At 40.5% G+C, this 17388-nt stretch overlaps 1 protein-coding gene across 2 annotated transcripts in view; it reads right to left on the reverse strand.

Annotated features, from left to right (window-relative positions):
- lrrk1 (leucine-rich repeat kinase 1) overlaps nt 1–17388 on the reverse strand; it is a 90868-nt gene that overhangs the window by 70833 nt on the left and 2647 nt on the right. Inside the window, exon 2 of one of the 2 annotated variants that reach the window (XM_030414873.1) lies at nt 10777–10923. In XM_030414873.1, the coding sequence (XP_030270733.1) occupies nt 10777–10846 (70 nt within the window). In that variant the 5' untranslated portion in view covers nt 10847–10923. Of the gene's footprint in view, nt 1–5083; nt 5356–10776; nt 10924–17388 lie in introns of those variants that run through there. The other variant, XM_030414874.1, reaches the window with a different exon arrangement.

Below are 17388 nucleotides of genomic sequence, written 5' to 3' on the forward strand. Positions count from 1 at the left end.
TGTGCGTTGCGGAACGGTTCGGCTGCAGTTTTGCTCCGTACTCCCTCGTCCATCAACGCCTGTCTCTTTTTTGGTGTGTTTGCGCTGGCGTCAACACTTATTCTGAAAACAGACTGGCTGGAGCCGACCCCAGCTGACATTGGGCGAGTGGCGAGGAAGCCAGAGTACCCAGAGAGAACCCATACAGGCATGAAGGGAACAAGCACATTCAGCACAAAAAAGCCCTGTTACAACTTGTTATCAAGCCCAGGACCTACCGTCTTGCAATGTATTGTTGCAAAACCAGCATCATCGCTGGCAACATATTAAATAAGTCAGAACTGTTTGGTCAGGAATTCTGCATTTACCAGCACAGCTTCAGATATCCCTAAAACACATCAGAGGCAAACCGATAAACCTTTCTGTGAGACATCCAAAAACCAAGCATCCAGACCAGAAACAGCACTGAAATGAAACACAAGGTTGCCTTGGTGGGGGGAATGATGTTAAGGCACAAGGGCAGTTTCAGATCCTTGAAAGTTTATCAGACACCAAACACTATACAGCACCATGTGACAGTGTGGCATGCCAGGGCCCGCAATGGACAGGGGTCTTCCTCACTAATCGCTGATTCACAGCTGTGGCATTTCTGTCAGGCATCAGTTCTTCAGGTTATATTAGTCCTATAAAAGCAGTAGTTGGACCACTAAGAATGTATCCTGGTTTTCAGCAGTAAAATGTGTAAATACGCCTGTTCATTTAGAACGAGGGGTTGGTAATATCTACTTATCAGGGCTGTTCTTGTACAACATACCATGTATACTGCTTAAACATTTCTCAGTAAATAATCTGCTCATAAATCAAGCAGAGAATATAATAAAAACTGCCTTCACAATGCTGATGTATCTGAACCACACAGAAATTTCAGACTGGTTATTCATTTTACCAGCGAAGACTTTTGTTTCCTCTTTCAGCTGTGTCTGAGCTGCATATGCCTGCTTCCTGCCTGCCCAGCTTCACTATGAATAATTAATAGAAAGACAGTCTAACTTGGCTGCTGAGGCTATATGAGAAAGCACAAAGGAATAAAGCCATTAGACCCACGTGTGCCTCCCATCCACCATCAATACTCCCCAATCACATCCTTACACAACCGAGGAAAGCTAAAAAAAGACCTCCAGACTAATGATGTTGTCGATATCTCCTCCATTACTGAATTACTGAAACCTTCAGCAAAAGACCAATACACCAGCAAGTGATGCACCAATCCAACTTTTCCATTCCTGATAGCAATTATTTCACCTTAATTCAGATAGAGAGTTGATGATACAAAGCAATAGTCTGATACTAGTGCTCTCTTTCCAAAATCTGTACACTGGTGTAATTTTAGCTCATAATATTAGTATTAATATGTCATTGATAAAGGTTATCATATGGACTACTGTTAATCTCTCAACCAGCGATATTGATAATCAATTCAGGGGAAATTATTGCAATTTTAGTAAGTGTTAGCAAAATCAGAATGTGTTCACTGACTGAACTGTAGAATGTACCAGAAACCACAAACAACAACTTTATTGTCAAACATTTATTCACTGATTCTAAAGACATGACAACAACAAAACAAGAACTAACTTATGGTAACAGACATTACAAGACATTACAAAAAAGACAAAGAGGTTCGGGGGTTGGACCATGTGTACTTTAAATGTTCAGCATGCTGGAGAAGTTGAGTCTGAGGATGAAGGAGGAAGTGACTTGCAGTCAGCCTTTGTTGGTGTGGGGTGCTGCATGTCTCTGTGTGTGTTTGTGGGTGTCTGGGCTCTATCTTACGCTCGGCGCAAGGTACACACAGCATAAGCGTCACTGTAGTTTCAGACCGACACAGTTGTCATTTTCACACCGAGCGCCCACATTTTGTAAATAGCAAATGTACTTCCCTGGGAGTGTTGGTCTTTAAATGATGTGCAGTCAGGTGCACTGATGGTGGATTGCTATCTTAAGGCAGCAAAACGTGACAGTGCCACAGACCAACAAAAAGCTGGTCTAAAGTCAAAAGCGAACTCTGTTTACTGCTATTTTAAGGACGCATTAGATGCGCCTACACAGGTGGGTTCATACCGTTCATACACTCTGATTTTACGATTTGAGAGGCTGCTTTCAGTTATGTTAAACATTTTCATGAACAAAGTAATGTATGGTAACAAATATCGTGGTGCATTTAATCAACAAAACTAAAAGCTTTAGTTTAAACTCTACAAAGGAAACAAGTGAGGGTTGTTAAATAATCAATGAAGTGTATCAGCTGTTCCTCGTGCACAAATGTGCATGTTAATGTAGAGATACACATATCGTTTCTGCTGCTGGAGGATCGCTGCAGGTAATGTCATTAATATTTTACTTATTAAGGTCCAAAGTCTCCTTTTCATCCCACCAGTTAATGATCAGGATGATACTTTTTGTGACTCTTCCTGCCTGATCCACAGACTGAGACTGGTGCACACACAGAGGGACGCACAGCAGCACTCCTCCTCCTCAGTTAAATATCACTGTATTTTGTCATATGCAGTCAAACAGAGCTGTTGATGGGACAGATGATTGTGAAATGGCGGGGCAGAGGGTCCAGCAGCCGAGGATCATATTCCTTTCCCCTAAGCAAAGACGGGTGCTACTGTTTAATATGTGTCAAGTCCTGGTGCACCTGGCTCTTAAAGGGAATGGGAGACAGCACTCGGAGTGGTTTAATTAATGTTTTGGCCAAAACACACCCATGACTAATTCAGAGTCTAAATACAATCTCTTTGTGTTGTGTTCCTCACTTGGCACCCAGATCATTTGCCGTTAATGAGCAAAACGTACTTGAACACAGCCTATATGCACTCCGCTATAGACCTTCTAAATTGGCCCCTCTGTCTGTGTGTGTGTGTGTGTGTGTGTGTGTGTCTCTCTGGGAGGTGCTATGTGATGTCATCAGAGGTGACACTTCATTCCTCCCCTGTGTTCCTCTCAGTTACTTACATTTTATTTAAATCTCATAAAAACTGTGTAAAATATCAAGAACATAAATTAACATGATACCACATATTCAGACATGTGTGACAAACATTATCAATTCAGTTTGAAATGTCATGAATGGCAATCATGTTGCAACATTGATATCTTTGAATGGGCACAGTAAAGTGAAACACCCTGGCACTCTGGGGGTCTGAGGTCCCAGTAGGGCAGTTGACACTTCTGTGTGAACTCTGGGCCATGTCTGAAGACATTGCAAGAACTTTTCTACACTCACAGGTGGAGCATTGGAAGTCAAGTGCCAACACAGAAAGGTTTGTAAGAACATAAAGGGACTAAAGATACACCAAGGAGAGAGACAGAGATCTTGCAGCTGAGAAGGGAAATCAAGACTCTCAACAGGCAGTTCAAAAGAGCTAGTGCTGTGGAAAAGGTGGACATCTAAGATGTAACCAGTGGACTTCGACGGAAACTGTGCAGACTGAGAAGGACAGAGAGGTCTTTGGGACTGAGGAAGGAGAGAGAGGCAAAGCGTTCATCAAGAACATACAGGTTCACAAAAAATCTGTTGGGTGAAGATCTGAGACACTGACTCACCCTAAGGAAGTTGTGGAGGAGTTTCTCAAAGAGAGCCACACTGATACACTAAGGGGCAAGGCTTTAAGGCTGTATTCACAATGGATCTAGGGTTGTGGCGAAAACAAAGGTTTCCCCATTCCTTTTAATGAGGATAGCCTGTTTTAGTGGCAGTAGTGCATGTCGCAGGGGGTTCTGCAAAAAACAAAACAAAACACAGCCAGCTGCGTTGGAAAAGTTAAAGCCAACTCAACTTTTGGAAAAACAAAGTCCGACATCACGATCCAGTGGCCAGTCACATAAGCTGACAATCAGAGTGTTATGTGTTGTGTGTATTCACTCAGTCTTGCATTATATTCCAGTTTAAAACACATTCGTGGATTCTGACAGTCACTGCAGGACCGGCTTGTTTAACCCACTAAGCAGAGCAGAACGTGTCAGCAGCAGGACATGTTATTCAGCACGGATACATTCTACAGTGGGAACACAACAGACAATTCTCTGTGTAGCGTTACTGTGAGTTTCACTTTCCCTTCGGTTCAGTCTTGTCCCCCAGTTTAAAACACTGCGATGATCTGCCTCATCTTGATTGTTCAGTTATTTTTGATGAGGACAAACAATCATCAGTAGGACCAGCATGCTAGTAGCATAACAACATAGCAGCTTCGAAAGCCTGATCAGTATATGCTCCTGGAACGAGTGATATACCTTACAAGGTATGCAAGAGATACTTTGATACTAGGGTATAGACAAAAGGCACCGTCCCATCGTTACTACTGCAATATATTAAACCAAAACCGAATCGATTCGGGATATCAGTGGGGATACCCAGCTCTCGCCGTTAGTGAGATAAAATGACGCCATAGCTTCATGTGCAAAGTAGTGCAGTTACAACAATATATACCACCTATTTTTTGTACCAACACAGTGTAATCTGATTTCTGTTAATAAAGAAATACTATACTGTGGTTTGTCTCATTTTGGTATCATTGCTGTTACATAAATAAAAACCTTTGGGCACACAGGATGTGCATGTGCGGAACGCTTCCCGTCCACCAGAGGATCAGTTCCCGGCAGCGTTACTGTACCTCTAGACTGGTAAGTCAACAAACCCAAGGATCTCTCTTTTCACCTTTAAGTGTAAAATGTATTCTTGAATGAATAAAAAATGATCTGAAGCAACATTTGGACATTGCTCCACTCAACTGCTCCACTGAAATCCATCCATGCGTATTTAAAACAAATATTTTCAGTGAGACATGAGAGTCAGGTTAGTGGATTTTCCTAAACAGCCACTGCTGTAAAAATGAACTCCACAGTACAGAAGTTGTCAGATCCATCCCATGGATTTGTAGACCACAAAGACTGGACCCAGATATGATAGCAGTCAACTGCTAGCAGAGCTGGAGCTCAGTGCACACTAGCTTTAAGGCTCAGTCAGTCTTACATGTGCAGCATATAAACAAGGCTCCGGTCAGCATTTAGCCCTGCCCCACTGCTCCTCTCCCCTACTAACCTGCTCATAGCACAGCGGATCCTCCTCTTACTCCTGCCTCAAATCACATTTAAAGCTCACTTTCTTTTCATAGCTTGTCTTGAGCTGCTGTGTGGCTTCTACCCAGCATCCTCGGCCATCCTGGCTGTGTTCCCTGGATGATCTCCCTCCTCTCTAACCCTGTGACAGGCTGAGGAGAGAGGGAGGATGGGGAGGCAGGGAGGGAGAGGCTCCTTTGTTTAAGAGCTCTGCCAGCCTCTGAGCTTCCTGTCTCTCTCTCTCCCCCACACTGTCTCTGCTATGATCTGCTGTAATTTCACACTGTCCAGTGGAACCTTAATTAGGTTGTTCTTTGAGTCCAAGGGGCTGTCCTCAAATTTCTTGTCCGACTAATGGTCAAAAACCCAAACATAGTTAGTTTTACTGATATAAAACAGAGAAAAGCAGATAATCTAAGAAAGATGCAACCTGAGAATGACTGGCATTTTGGTTCAAACATGAAAACTATTGGCTTTGAATCTTCTATCAAGTGATCCAATGATCAACTCATTTGCTCATCATCGTGTGTCCAGTACAGACAAAGCTTGGGGACGTGTCTGCATAGTGTGGCAGCAAAGTTCTTCCCAGTAGTGGTGCTGTACCTCGAGCACGCTCACCATACAAATTCCCAGTTGTCGCACCCAGAGTGTTCAGTTTTGAAATTGTTGCAATTTTTAGATCCCTTTAGCTCTTTATCACAATAAAGACTGAATATTCTACAGACCCAAATACTAAATTTTAAATAGCCATGTCATCAGCTCCAGATCAAATTAAATTGGGATATGTTAACTTGTTAAGCCAAAAAAATAAAGGAAGACATAAGGAGGTGGAATTCAATCCCAGTATTACGTTTTGAGTCACAAATTGAATCTGTGGAAGTGAATATCTTGCTTAGGTTGTTATATTTGTTTCGGACTGTTCCAACTGAAATAACAGATAAACAATTAAATGAATGGGATAAATTATTATCAAGATACATCTGGCAAGGGAAAAAACCAAGGATAAGATTTCAAACTTTTCAACTGATGAAAAACAAGGGAGGACTTCCAATCCCCAGCCTGAATGACTACTACATATTGGCCCAACTGAAGATTTTGTATTTTGGTGCAATTGTTAATACCAGGCGAGATGGAAAGAAACTGAGGAGAAGCTGTTTCCATTCAGGCACATTTAGGGGATAAAAAACGTATTAAGAATTAAATGGCAACAGGCAATACATTTATTATCTCTGAAAAGCTATCACAAGGAGTGGCTCCAGGAAGATACCCCATCTATAAAGAACTGGTACGATATTATTTATGAAATCTTCGTAATGAAAAGGTTGAAAAAAAGAACACAAATTTGAGGAAATTTGGAAACATGGAAAATGTATATTTCCCTGAAATGCCCTTCTTTTGTTTAAAAATGTTTCTTCAACTCTTTATAACTTCTGTATATTTTATTCATTTCACCAAACCCCAGTCATCCCGTGTTCCGTCTGTTTCATTTTGTGTTAAAAAACTGTAAAAATTGTTCACTCTATGAAAGGACATAACTAAAGATGATTATGTAATTGTTGTCAAGATGTGAAACCAAATAAAGGAAACAAAAGTGGAGGAAAAAAAAAAAGTCAGGGACACTGTAAAATGTAAATAAAAAAGAGCAGAAGCAATAATTTACAAACAACCTGTAATTACCAACTGTACCTGGGCCCATGAAGTAATCTCCTTTATACAGTCACGTGACAAAGCGATGAAGCTCGCCCATACTTGCCTGTGACTGGCTGAACCTTTCGAGGATGCTCCTTTTATACCCAATCTTAATACTATGAATCTATTTACCTGTGGAATGTTCCTAACAGGTGTTTTTGGAGCATTTCAAAACTCTCCCAGTCTTTCGTTGCCCCTGTCCCAACTTGTTTGGAACATTATGCTGCCATAAAATCCAGAATATGCATATATTTACAAAATTCAATGAAGCTGTTGAGCTAAAACATTATATATATTGTGTTTGCACTGTTTTCAATTGAGTACATGTCAAGAAGGTTGGGCAAATTATCACATTCTTTCGCATAGTACCAACTTTTGTGGGATCATGGTTGCAATACATCTATGCATACACTTCAGCGAAATACAGACAAAGAGCATGGCCGTACCCAGCATTGAGGTCACCGAGGTCTGGACCTTGGTATTTTTTTTCAAGTACAAATCATAAAAGTTGTCCAATAATTACCTGAACAGAACTCTACTTGAAAGATGGAAAAATACTGTACAGCGCTAAAAAAACCGATTTTATCATCTGACCAGCGTCACCAGAATAACGGTGGTTTATTCACTTCCGTATACAGAGAGAATAATTTTAGTAGCCTCCAAATTAAATGCTGCTGTCAGTGAAACAAAGTATTACTTTGTCACTTCTATCAACTGACGATGGGGGGGCGCTGCAAAAGCTAACCAACCATAAACCTACCTAAAGGCAAGAACAAGAGAGACAGAAAAATAACAGATCAATACCAGTGATGTTTTCAATACGGACAGAGACACCAGAGTATTGCAAGTCATCCGTCACAACCATAGACCGATAAACTATGAAAATTGGATGTATGTTACGAGGTAGCCTACCCACTGGCAGAGTTTATGTTAGACTTTAGTGGCGACTTTTGTCCAAATGTCCGTAAATACTTGAGAACCACGGCTGGTGTGACGTTAGACTCAAAAAAAAGTTTCTTCAAATCGACTCACCAATAACAGGCGGTGGGCCGAACGGCAGTCAGTTCAGCTGGCGTCAGGTCAGTGTGTTGGCCAGAGGAGAGGCAGAGACGTACTTATGAACTCAGTTTCGAAGAAGACCGGTGTCTATACAGCATCAGTTAAAACAGGTATGGTTATAAAGTTACATAAACAAACGCCCTTTTACTGAGCTACAACGAGCGGTGAAAAATGCGTTATGGAAACGTTGGCGCTTTTTCATCCTTGGATTTCGTCATCTGTGTAAACTCTGCCCAGTAGCCAGCCTTGTTGTATTCATGACTTAATTCTAGCAGGCTGTGGTAGCATGTATATCAGCTGACAATGTGTTTACTTTATTCACTGACAGATGAAAATGAAAAGACTACATCAGGCAACGCTGAACTTGTACTGGAAAGGAGATTGAGCTAAAAACAAAGAGAAAGAGAAAGAGCTGTAATTGTAAAGTTCCATAGCCAAATTATCATGATGGCCTTTACATTCCACCTCTATATGGTTCAGTCTTGCGTATATAGACTACTTTGCTATTCTATAAATGAGTTGAATATAATAACCTGTGTGGGTTTTCTTTAGGTCTAATAGGCTGTACTGTAATATACTATAGTGTAAGAAATATATTTATCTCAATTTATCAATTAGTGTTCACAAAATTCCCCAGAAGTCATCATTTAAGGGGTCATTTTCCGAAACGTGGCAGCATGTCCCCGGAGCGCCTAGCATGGAGGGGGCCCAACACTTCTAGTACCTTCTACTGCATAGCAAATTTGAATATTGCACCTCGGTATTTCGAAAATCCTGCGTACGGCCCTGACCAAAATTGAAATCGGACTCAAGTCAGCTGATTCCCATTAACAACCACTGCTGCATTAATGAGCTCTACAGCATAGAACTCGTCAGATTTATCACACAGATCTACTGACAGATTCAAATATGATGGCAGTTTTTTGTTACAGCAAATATTCTGCTAAGATGAATATCAGGGATGCAATATATGTTTTTTTGTCAGTACAGATACACCAGTAACTCCATGCCTTTCATGACCAATGAGATAACCAATACTTTCACATTTCTGTAGTTCATGCACTCCTCAGGGTAAGAAAGGCAGTTAGCAAGAACAGATGATTTAATTTTCTTCTCCTCCTTCTCCTCTGTGTTTATGAGTGCATCACAAATTAAAATACGTTCAGATCCTGGATGCTGCACAACCCAGACATCTCCACCATTCCTGCAGGAATTAAGAATTCCTCAGGAACAGACCACTCAGCTCTATTTTCTTTACAAGGGTTGACTCTGCTGATTCCTCTGCTATAAAATGCAGAGAACAGCCGCAGTAAGCCCACTAACAGGAAACTTTAGCAGCCAATTCCATTCATCCATGCTGAAGAACAAGCTTGATTAATGACGCGGACAGACACACGATAGTCGACACCAGTGTGACACATAGCGCACATAGTGTCTGGGCAGATACTAGGTATTAGCATGTATTGTATGTTGACAAGCTAACATTGTGTAGCTTTTTTGAGTCGGACACCTACAAACATCCACGCACACACTCTGGTGAAAAGACTGTTCGGAGTCAACTTTGTCTGCAGGCCATTGTTCAAACAGACCCGTCCGCTGTGGGAGGACACACACCAAATTTTGACTCTGTCCAAAATCACACCGGTGTTAAAGGCATGTGCTAGCTCGTCATGCATGACATACGCCATCATCTCGTTCAAGTTTCACTGTCACCTCAACTGATCAGCCCCTGGGGTGTGACGTACCCACTGACGTGCCATCTTGCCCCTTCCTGTCCCTCTCTCACAGACAGACAGACAGACAGACGTTTTATTGTTGTTTTCTTTTAGAACAGTCTAGTCTTGGATCATTGGTTTGATGCCATGATACCACATTTCATTTTTTTATTCTTATCTCAAAATATGGTCTACATGTTGTCATGAGCGATATAATCTCAATTACTTGTTTGCAGTGTACCACACAAAGGCCTTATTGTCAAATTTAAATATTCTATTAACAATATCAATTCAACAATAACTTTATGACTTTTCACCAGTCAATTGCAAACTAACTGTACACAAAAGACGAAAAGACATAGAGGGTTCCTGCTCTGTAGTGACTCTTTTTGTGTCAACTGTAGTGTGTGAACAAAACATCCAATATGTTGTTACACATTAGATTAGATTAGATTAGATTAGATTAGATTAGATAGGCTTTATTTAACCCACAATAGGGAAATTAACTTGTCACACTTGTTACATATGTTTCACACTGAATACACGCCCATGACAAGTGGATGGTGGTGCGGTGAACGCTGCAGGTTGGTGAGGCAGTGCGTGACTGTGAAACTGATCTAATGATATCCGCAGCATTGGTCAAGTGAACACAGCCTGGGTTGGAACAGTTACCTGGCAGACTCGGTAGCGTCTCTTACAGTCCCCAGGGGGCACACAACAAGACACTTTTCCTCTTCAGAAGCAGTTAAAGACAGAATATAACAGCAGATTACAACAGCCTCACTCTTGATGGGCAAAAAAACGATGTAAAGTAAAACTCCTTTAATCTAATCTGCCATATTCCATCATACTCCGTTCGATACTTATAGAATGCTTTATCTGTAATCATTCACCACACAACTGTCCTACAGTCTACAATAATATGCTGGTAGAGAAGCTAGAAAAGTCTTGTGTGTAGACTGAAACTTTCTCCCTGTTTTCAGTGAGCACAGTGTGCTTCATAAATACAGTTAAACAGCAACAGATAAGGGTTGTGGCGGTCAAACTATCAGTTTCAGTTCTCTTTTTGCTAAATTTAAACAGTGCTGCAGTGGCACCACACATCAATTAATTTCAGTTCAAACCTGCCTGTTGCACCGAACACCTACAAAGAAAAACAAGTGTAGTGTTACAGTTTAAAGAGAGATGCATGGGCTGCATGCAGGTTACTTACTGATCTGTTGCTCCATGTTGCTGAGAGTGTCTCTAGAGTCCTGGGGAAGGCCAACTGACCAGTAGGACATTCCTACTGGAGTGACTGGTTCATCACTATCAGAGCAGAGTTCTTCCACAGAGAGGAAGCCTGGACTCAGCTATCACCCTACACAAGACAAAGTGGCAGTGATAATGAACAAACCACATAACTCTCTGGAGCCACACAAAAACACACTCTAGTCAAAAAGGCACAACGTAGTGTTAAAACCTAAATGGTGGAACATTTATTTAAAAACAAATCAGTGCTTTTATTTGTAAAGCTTTCTGAAAAATTGAGGCACAGTGTTGTTATTTCATCGGTTGGCTAAATAAGTATGTGAATGTGTTTACAATGTTTCTCCACTGTATACAGAAATGGCAGTGGACAAAATTGAACAAAAATACATTTGTACAGTATCTCTGACAAGACATTACCATCTAAATGTACCATTTTATAAGCTGATGCAGTTTTCAAAATTTTGGTATTAACTTATAGTGGACAGTTTTTTTTGGACAGTTTATAAATGTGTCCATCTGTTCCAAAAACTAGCTTTTTTCCTGGACCAAATTCTACCTAACTCGATCTTTATATTTTTGAGAAATACTAAAAACTAACATACATACAAATTTGAGTGAAATCTCAACCTTGTGAAGAGGTAAATACATTCCATAGAGGAAGGATTTATCGTACGACATGTTGGATCACATTACATTGCACAGGCGTATTTTTGTTACAATATTACTGTACTGTACTGTATAGTAATTGACCTGTTTTTAAACAAGACTCTCAAGAAAGGTTATTGAGTGTGAAACAACATAAAAGTGATTTAGTACTGCACTTCCACAAAAGATGAGGAAACAACAGGAGAGGGATTAAAAAGAAAACCTACATATCCCATAATACAACTTGATCGTATTGTTTTTCTTTTACTTTGTAACCTATATGAAAACAAATAAATATCTATGACAAATATAAACATATATTTTTAAAACATTTCCTAATGAACTCTATCTATCTATCTATCTATCTATCTATCTATCTATCTATTTATAGATGTAAATATATATCTGCATAGCTCATGGCTTGCTACTTTCATTTCACTATACAAGGAAAGCAGAAGTATCTCAATTAAAAGGTAAAAACTCACTGTATAAAAATAATAAATGCTGTACACATCACATTTGTTATTAAAGGACATTGTTCAAGTTATTTTTGTATTCTTCTTTTTAATATCATGACAAATATACTGTGGACTACATATCGCAATGATATTGCACTGTGAGTTTTTGGTATCGTTACATCCCTAATATATACAGTATATATCTTAAAAGTTTCCTTTTTAATTCTTAATCCTTTAGATGGATAGAAACCTGTAGCGAGCCACGCGCACGTTAGGTCGCTATGGTTCGGTTTTACACTCACTGACACAATGAATGACGTACACCTTCTTGTGAAAATGAGCAGTAAAGCTCCAACCTCCATGGACGGCGCCATGAATTTTTCTCAGCCGGCACTCAGGTGGTGACCATTACATTGGGTGCTAGGAAAGTAGTCTATTGTCATGACTTCAGAATTACTTATTTGTATTTGCCTTTTTTCCAATAAAACCAAATATGACAAGCAGAATATTCAATTTACATGTAGCTTTTAATTGAACATATTCAATAAAGATATATAGATATATATATTAAACAGAATATCTACATCTATAAGCCTGATACCACCACGCAATGATAAAATGTTATTCACGCATTAAGGTGAAGACTTCAGCACTTAAAAGCGCCTGTAACACCACAATTTATAACAACAAAACAGATTATAAAAGCAACGACAAAAAGTACCAGTACCATTTCCATATAGTCAGGCAACTGTGCATTTGTAATAATGTTTTGGATGAAATGGCTATCATTTCAGAAACTGAATGAGTAATGGCCTATCCGAAGTGCAGCCACAACAAGTACAATAACTGAAGCAAGTGAGTTTTGTGCACATTTTATTAGCTGGCATGTGGTTAAATACCTTCTGGTGTCTGATGACACGTTTGTCATGAAAATTATAATGTCGTCCTCCATTGTCGTTACAACAAGTGTGCTATGATAATTGATCATTCATAAGCCTTCCCACCTATGACCCTATGGCTTTCAACTGGGCATACATACAGGAACAGTCAGGGATTAGTTTGGGAACAGAATGAATGGCTGGTTATCAACTTCCTTTATTTCAAGTTCCTTTATTTAGTGATATGAAATATTAAACTGTTTGACAGGGCTTAAATAGGGCTATACAGATTTGTGGCATGCTCTAGCACACCCTGTGGCGTCGTCCTTGCCCACCTCATTCCTGCTGGATAAGGGATTTAAATCACAAATCAGAGAGAATGGTGACTGATTCCTCCATTAAGTGTATATGCAGATCCTTTTTAGAAAGCCAGCTGGCCTAGCTGACAGGCTACCCTTGCAAGATAAAAACACTTATGTGATTATCGAAATTATCAAAAATGTTAAAAGCACTACATACAAAAATGAACTGTAAATTATTGACAATATATACAAAGCAAAGTGTGAAAAGTTATGCATGATAAAGCATTGACATAAGTAAATAAATATACTGTAAAGCTGGCAAAAGGACGGTCAGTCTGTAAAGCGGATATATGTCAGACTATATAAGGCACATAATTCTCCTGAGATGATGCAGTGTGCTGCTTGAACCTACTGACTGTTTCTGAATGATGACATGTATAAGAGCAGGCGTGGATGGAAATTTGTGTTGTCATGAGACTGGAATTTCTATCTTCGATGCAATACCTTGAAAAATATAGATACTCGATACCATGTTCAATGCAATGGGAAAAATTGCACCAACATTTAGTGAAATCCTTTCACATTAAAAGTATACACGTTTGCCTTTCTGTTCCCCCCCCCCCCAATGTGTATCCCGTTCGTCATCAACAACGTGCCAGAAAAACAGGGAACAGAAGAAAGCAGCTGATCATATATCTCATTAGACTACATCCAGAAGACTTTAAGCTGGTGAAAAAAAAAAAGTCTTAAAGTGGTCATTTTGAAGATTTCCGTTTTGTTCTCTTATGCCAATAAGCGGCAATTCCAGGTGTATTTTTGCTAGCTCGCTAACAATTTAGGTAGAGTATATTTTATATTTGACATTAGAAACTTTAGCAGTACCTACCAGTCCAAGAGAAAGACAGTAACATCTGTATCTCCCCTCAGTCCCTTTTCTTCTTATTGTGCTCTCTACCTTGGCATAGCAACTCCAATACTAACTCTTTAATGCCAAAGTAAAAACAGATTTCTACAAGTATTGACAAGTAATTATAAACATATGATGTAAAATAAGTAATTTCATAAGTATTCACCCTTTAAAATGACTTACCTATTCAACAGAGGACCAGCCAACTGGTGCTAGTAGTCTCACAACAACTATTCAAATAGAGGTCACCTGAGTGCAGTGAATGTTACTCATGTGATTGTAGAATAATGACACCGGTTTCTGATGGTCCTCATTATCCATGGCTACAGTTACACCATCAACACAAAAGAACCCTTAACTCCAAGCATATCCATGAAAAGATTATTAAAAAGTATAAGTCAGGAGATGGATACAAAAACATTTTCAAGTCACTGAACATCCACCGGAGTTCAGTTAAAATCATTAAGAAATGGAAGGAATGTGGCAAACGTGTAAAAATGCCTAGAGCAGGCCTTCTACACAAACTGAGTGAATGTGCAAGAAGGAGATTAGTGAGGGAGGCCAACAAGACACCTCTGACTACTCTGAAGGAGTTAAATGCTTCAGCACAGCTGAGATGGGAGAGACTCTGCATACAACAACTGCTGCCCAGGTTCTTCACCATTCAAAGCATTAAGAGACAAAGTGGCAAAGAGAAAGCCCCTGTTGAAGAAAGCTAATTAAATCTCCAATAGAGTTTATCCAAAGGCATGTGGGAGACTCCAGGGTCAACTTGTAGAAGGTTCTTTGGTCTGACTAGCAGCTATTTTTGGCCAACAAAAAACAGTGCACATCACCACAAACACACCATGCCCATTGTGGAGCATGGTGGTGGCAGCATCATGCTGTGGGGATGCTTCTCAGCAGCAGGCGCTGGAAGGCTTTCAAAAATAAAGGGTAAAATGAAAGCAGCAGAATGTAAGGAAATCCTGGAGGGCAACGTGATTCAGTCTGCAAGAGAACTACAACTTGGGAGATGATTTCTTTTCCAGCAACACAATGACCCAAAGCATACAGCGAAAGCTACACAGAAATGGTTTAAAGACAGCAGGGTGAATGTTCTGGAGTGGTCGCGTCAACGCCGAGACCTCAATCCAATAGAGAATCCAGTGTTTTCCCTATATGCACCTAGCAGCTGCGGACTGCCACTGCTAAAATATGACTGCCGCTGCTGATTTTTTATTTTTTTTTTTCGAGTAGAGTAGAGAGGAGAGGTGGAGAGTGGGCTCAGTCTTGTCTCTTTAGAAACTAATGTTATATCATTTTGCGCTATGGACGTTTCATATCCAAGTCAATCACACACCTGTTTGAAACGTTTTTATTTATGTAAATAAATCACGAACCACAGTGGGCCACCTATATACCGTTACCGGTTGATGCACTCAACTCTGCTATTCCATGCCGTGCCGCGCCGTCTCTCAGCGTACACCAAAACAGAGGTAACGTTAGCGCCAGGTTTGGAGAAGGTGCAAAGAGAAACTTTGAGCTTACTTGATAATGTCAGCACAACGATTTTAACAAGCACCGGGTAGATGTCAACCATGAAGCAAGCACTGATCACAGATTCAGGATTATCATTCGCCAAAGGGAAAAGAGTCCTGCAACGTCATGTGAGTATCGCACATGAACGTTAAAGCAAACGCAATAATTTGATAGAAATAGCAAGGACACACATAGGCCTATAGGCTTATCTGTGAAATAAACAACATTTGAAAGATCCATCTTGATACAAAGATTGTAGGTATTCCACATGCACTGTTTGTTTACTTTTTCCTGGAGCAGGCCTTATGCTGCGTTCCAGACAAAATCAGAGGTCGGAATTTCCCAGTTGAAATTTCCGATTTCCCACCTCCAAGCTTTCCAGATGCATGCCATTCCCAATGTTGTGTGGCGTCACATAACTGATTGTCCGTGAAGTCGGGGTAGATGGATTTGTGCTGAGTTCACAAGTAAGGACTCCGACTTTGAGTGGCGTTCCAGTGTACTTTTTCTAGTAGGAGGTCGGAAAATTCCTGCTTTGTCGAATGCAGCATTACTATGCGGGAGGGCCACTGTGACGCGCAAAAGCTGTCAATCTCAAATTACTGACAGATTACTTCGCAGAGTCACAGACCTTTTGGATTGTTCTAGTATTTGTGTTATGTGATTTTGCTGTATATGTTCGTTCGTTCGTGTTCTTCCGCTTTATCCATGCGGGTTGCGGGTGATGTTACCGCTTTTATACCACCTTATTCAAGGTGGAGCGGGGGTACTGGGGCCAAATCCAGTGACTCTATGGGCGAAGGCCAGGGTACTCCCTGGATGAGTCGCCAGCTCATCGCAGGGCCCTTACTGATGGCAGTGGCTGCCATGAAGGTGCCAACTGCACATCAGGAGCTGTTGTTGTTGGGGTTCAGCATCTTGCTCAAGGATGCTTCGGCATGTAGCTCAGTCCCGCCCCGGGGAGCCAGGGATTCGAACCAGCGACCTGTCCGGTCACTAGTCCTCAGCTCTACCCACTGAGCTACAGCCGCCCTTTGCTGTATATGGTTGGTTGTTAATATTTTTTTTGGTTAAATTACAAATTGTCAATAATTGTTTTAGAGATTATACTTTTATTGTGTTCAATAAAAGTGTATTTTCCTAAAGCCTGAGACACCTCATATGTAAGATAGACAGACAGTCCCCCTGCTCATTACTGTGCACAAATGTACTGTTATGTACTTAAGCCTAAAGAGCCCCTCTGGTGCTGGCAGACACATAGAAACATCCCGGCAGGGTGCACTTTGCGCTTTGCTTTTGCACGCGGGGGAACTCTCACCTCCACTGCTACAACTACATCCTAGGGGAAACACTGGAATCTGTGGCTGGACTTGAAAAGGGCTGTTCATGCCCCATCCCCATGCAACCTGACAGAGCCTGAGCAGTTTTTCAAAGAATGGAGTAGAATTGCAGTGCCAGATGTGCAAGCCTGATTGAGACCTATCCACACAGACTCAGTGCTGTGATTGTGGCCGAAGGTGCATATACTAAATACTGACTCAAAGGGGTTGAATACTTACGCAATCACCTATTTCACATTATACATTTTTAATTAATTGAAATTGACAATTATAGAACTCTGTTTTCATTTTGACATTAAAAGAGTTTTTTTTGTAAATTCTTTGTTTTGTATATTTTTTGTATTTACCATGATTCCATTTATAAAAGCAATAAAAGAGAATATCATCCTAGGGGGTGAATACTTTAAGACACTGCAAGTTGCTAAGGAGAAAGACAATATTGCTTCTTTTGTATCTCTGTTGAGAGTAGCACATGCGCAGTATCAATCAGGCAGCTGACTAGGCTCAGACCATACCATTTTTA

This window comes from Sparus aurata, chromosome 4 (genome assembly GCF_900880675.1).
Source record: "Sparus aurata chromosome 4, fSpaAur1.1, whole genome shotgun sequence".
In the NCBI taxonomy this organism is placed as follows: domain Eukaryota; kingdom Metazoa; phylum Chordata; class Actinopteri; order Spariformes; family Sparidae; genus Sparus; species Sparus aurata.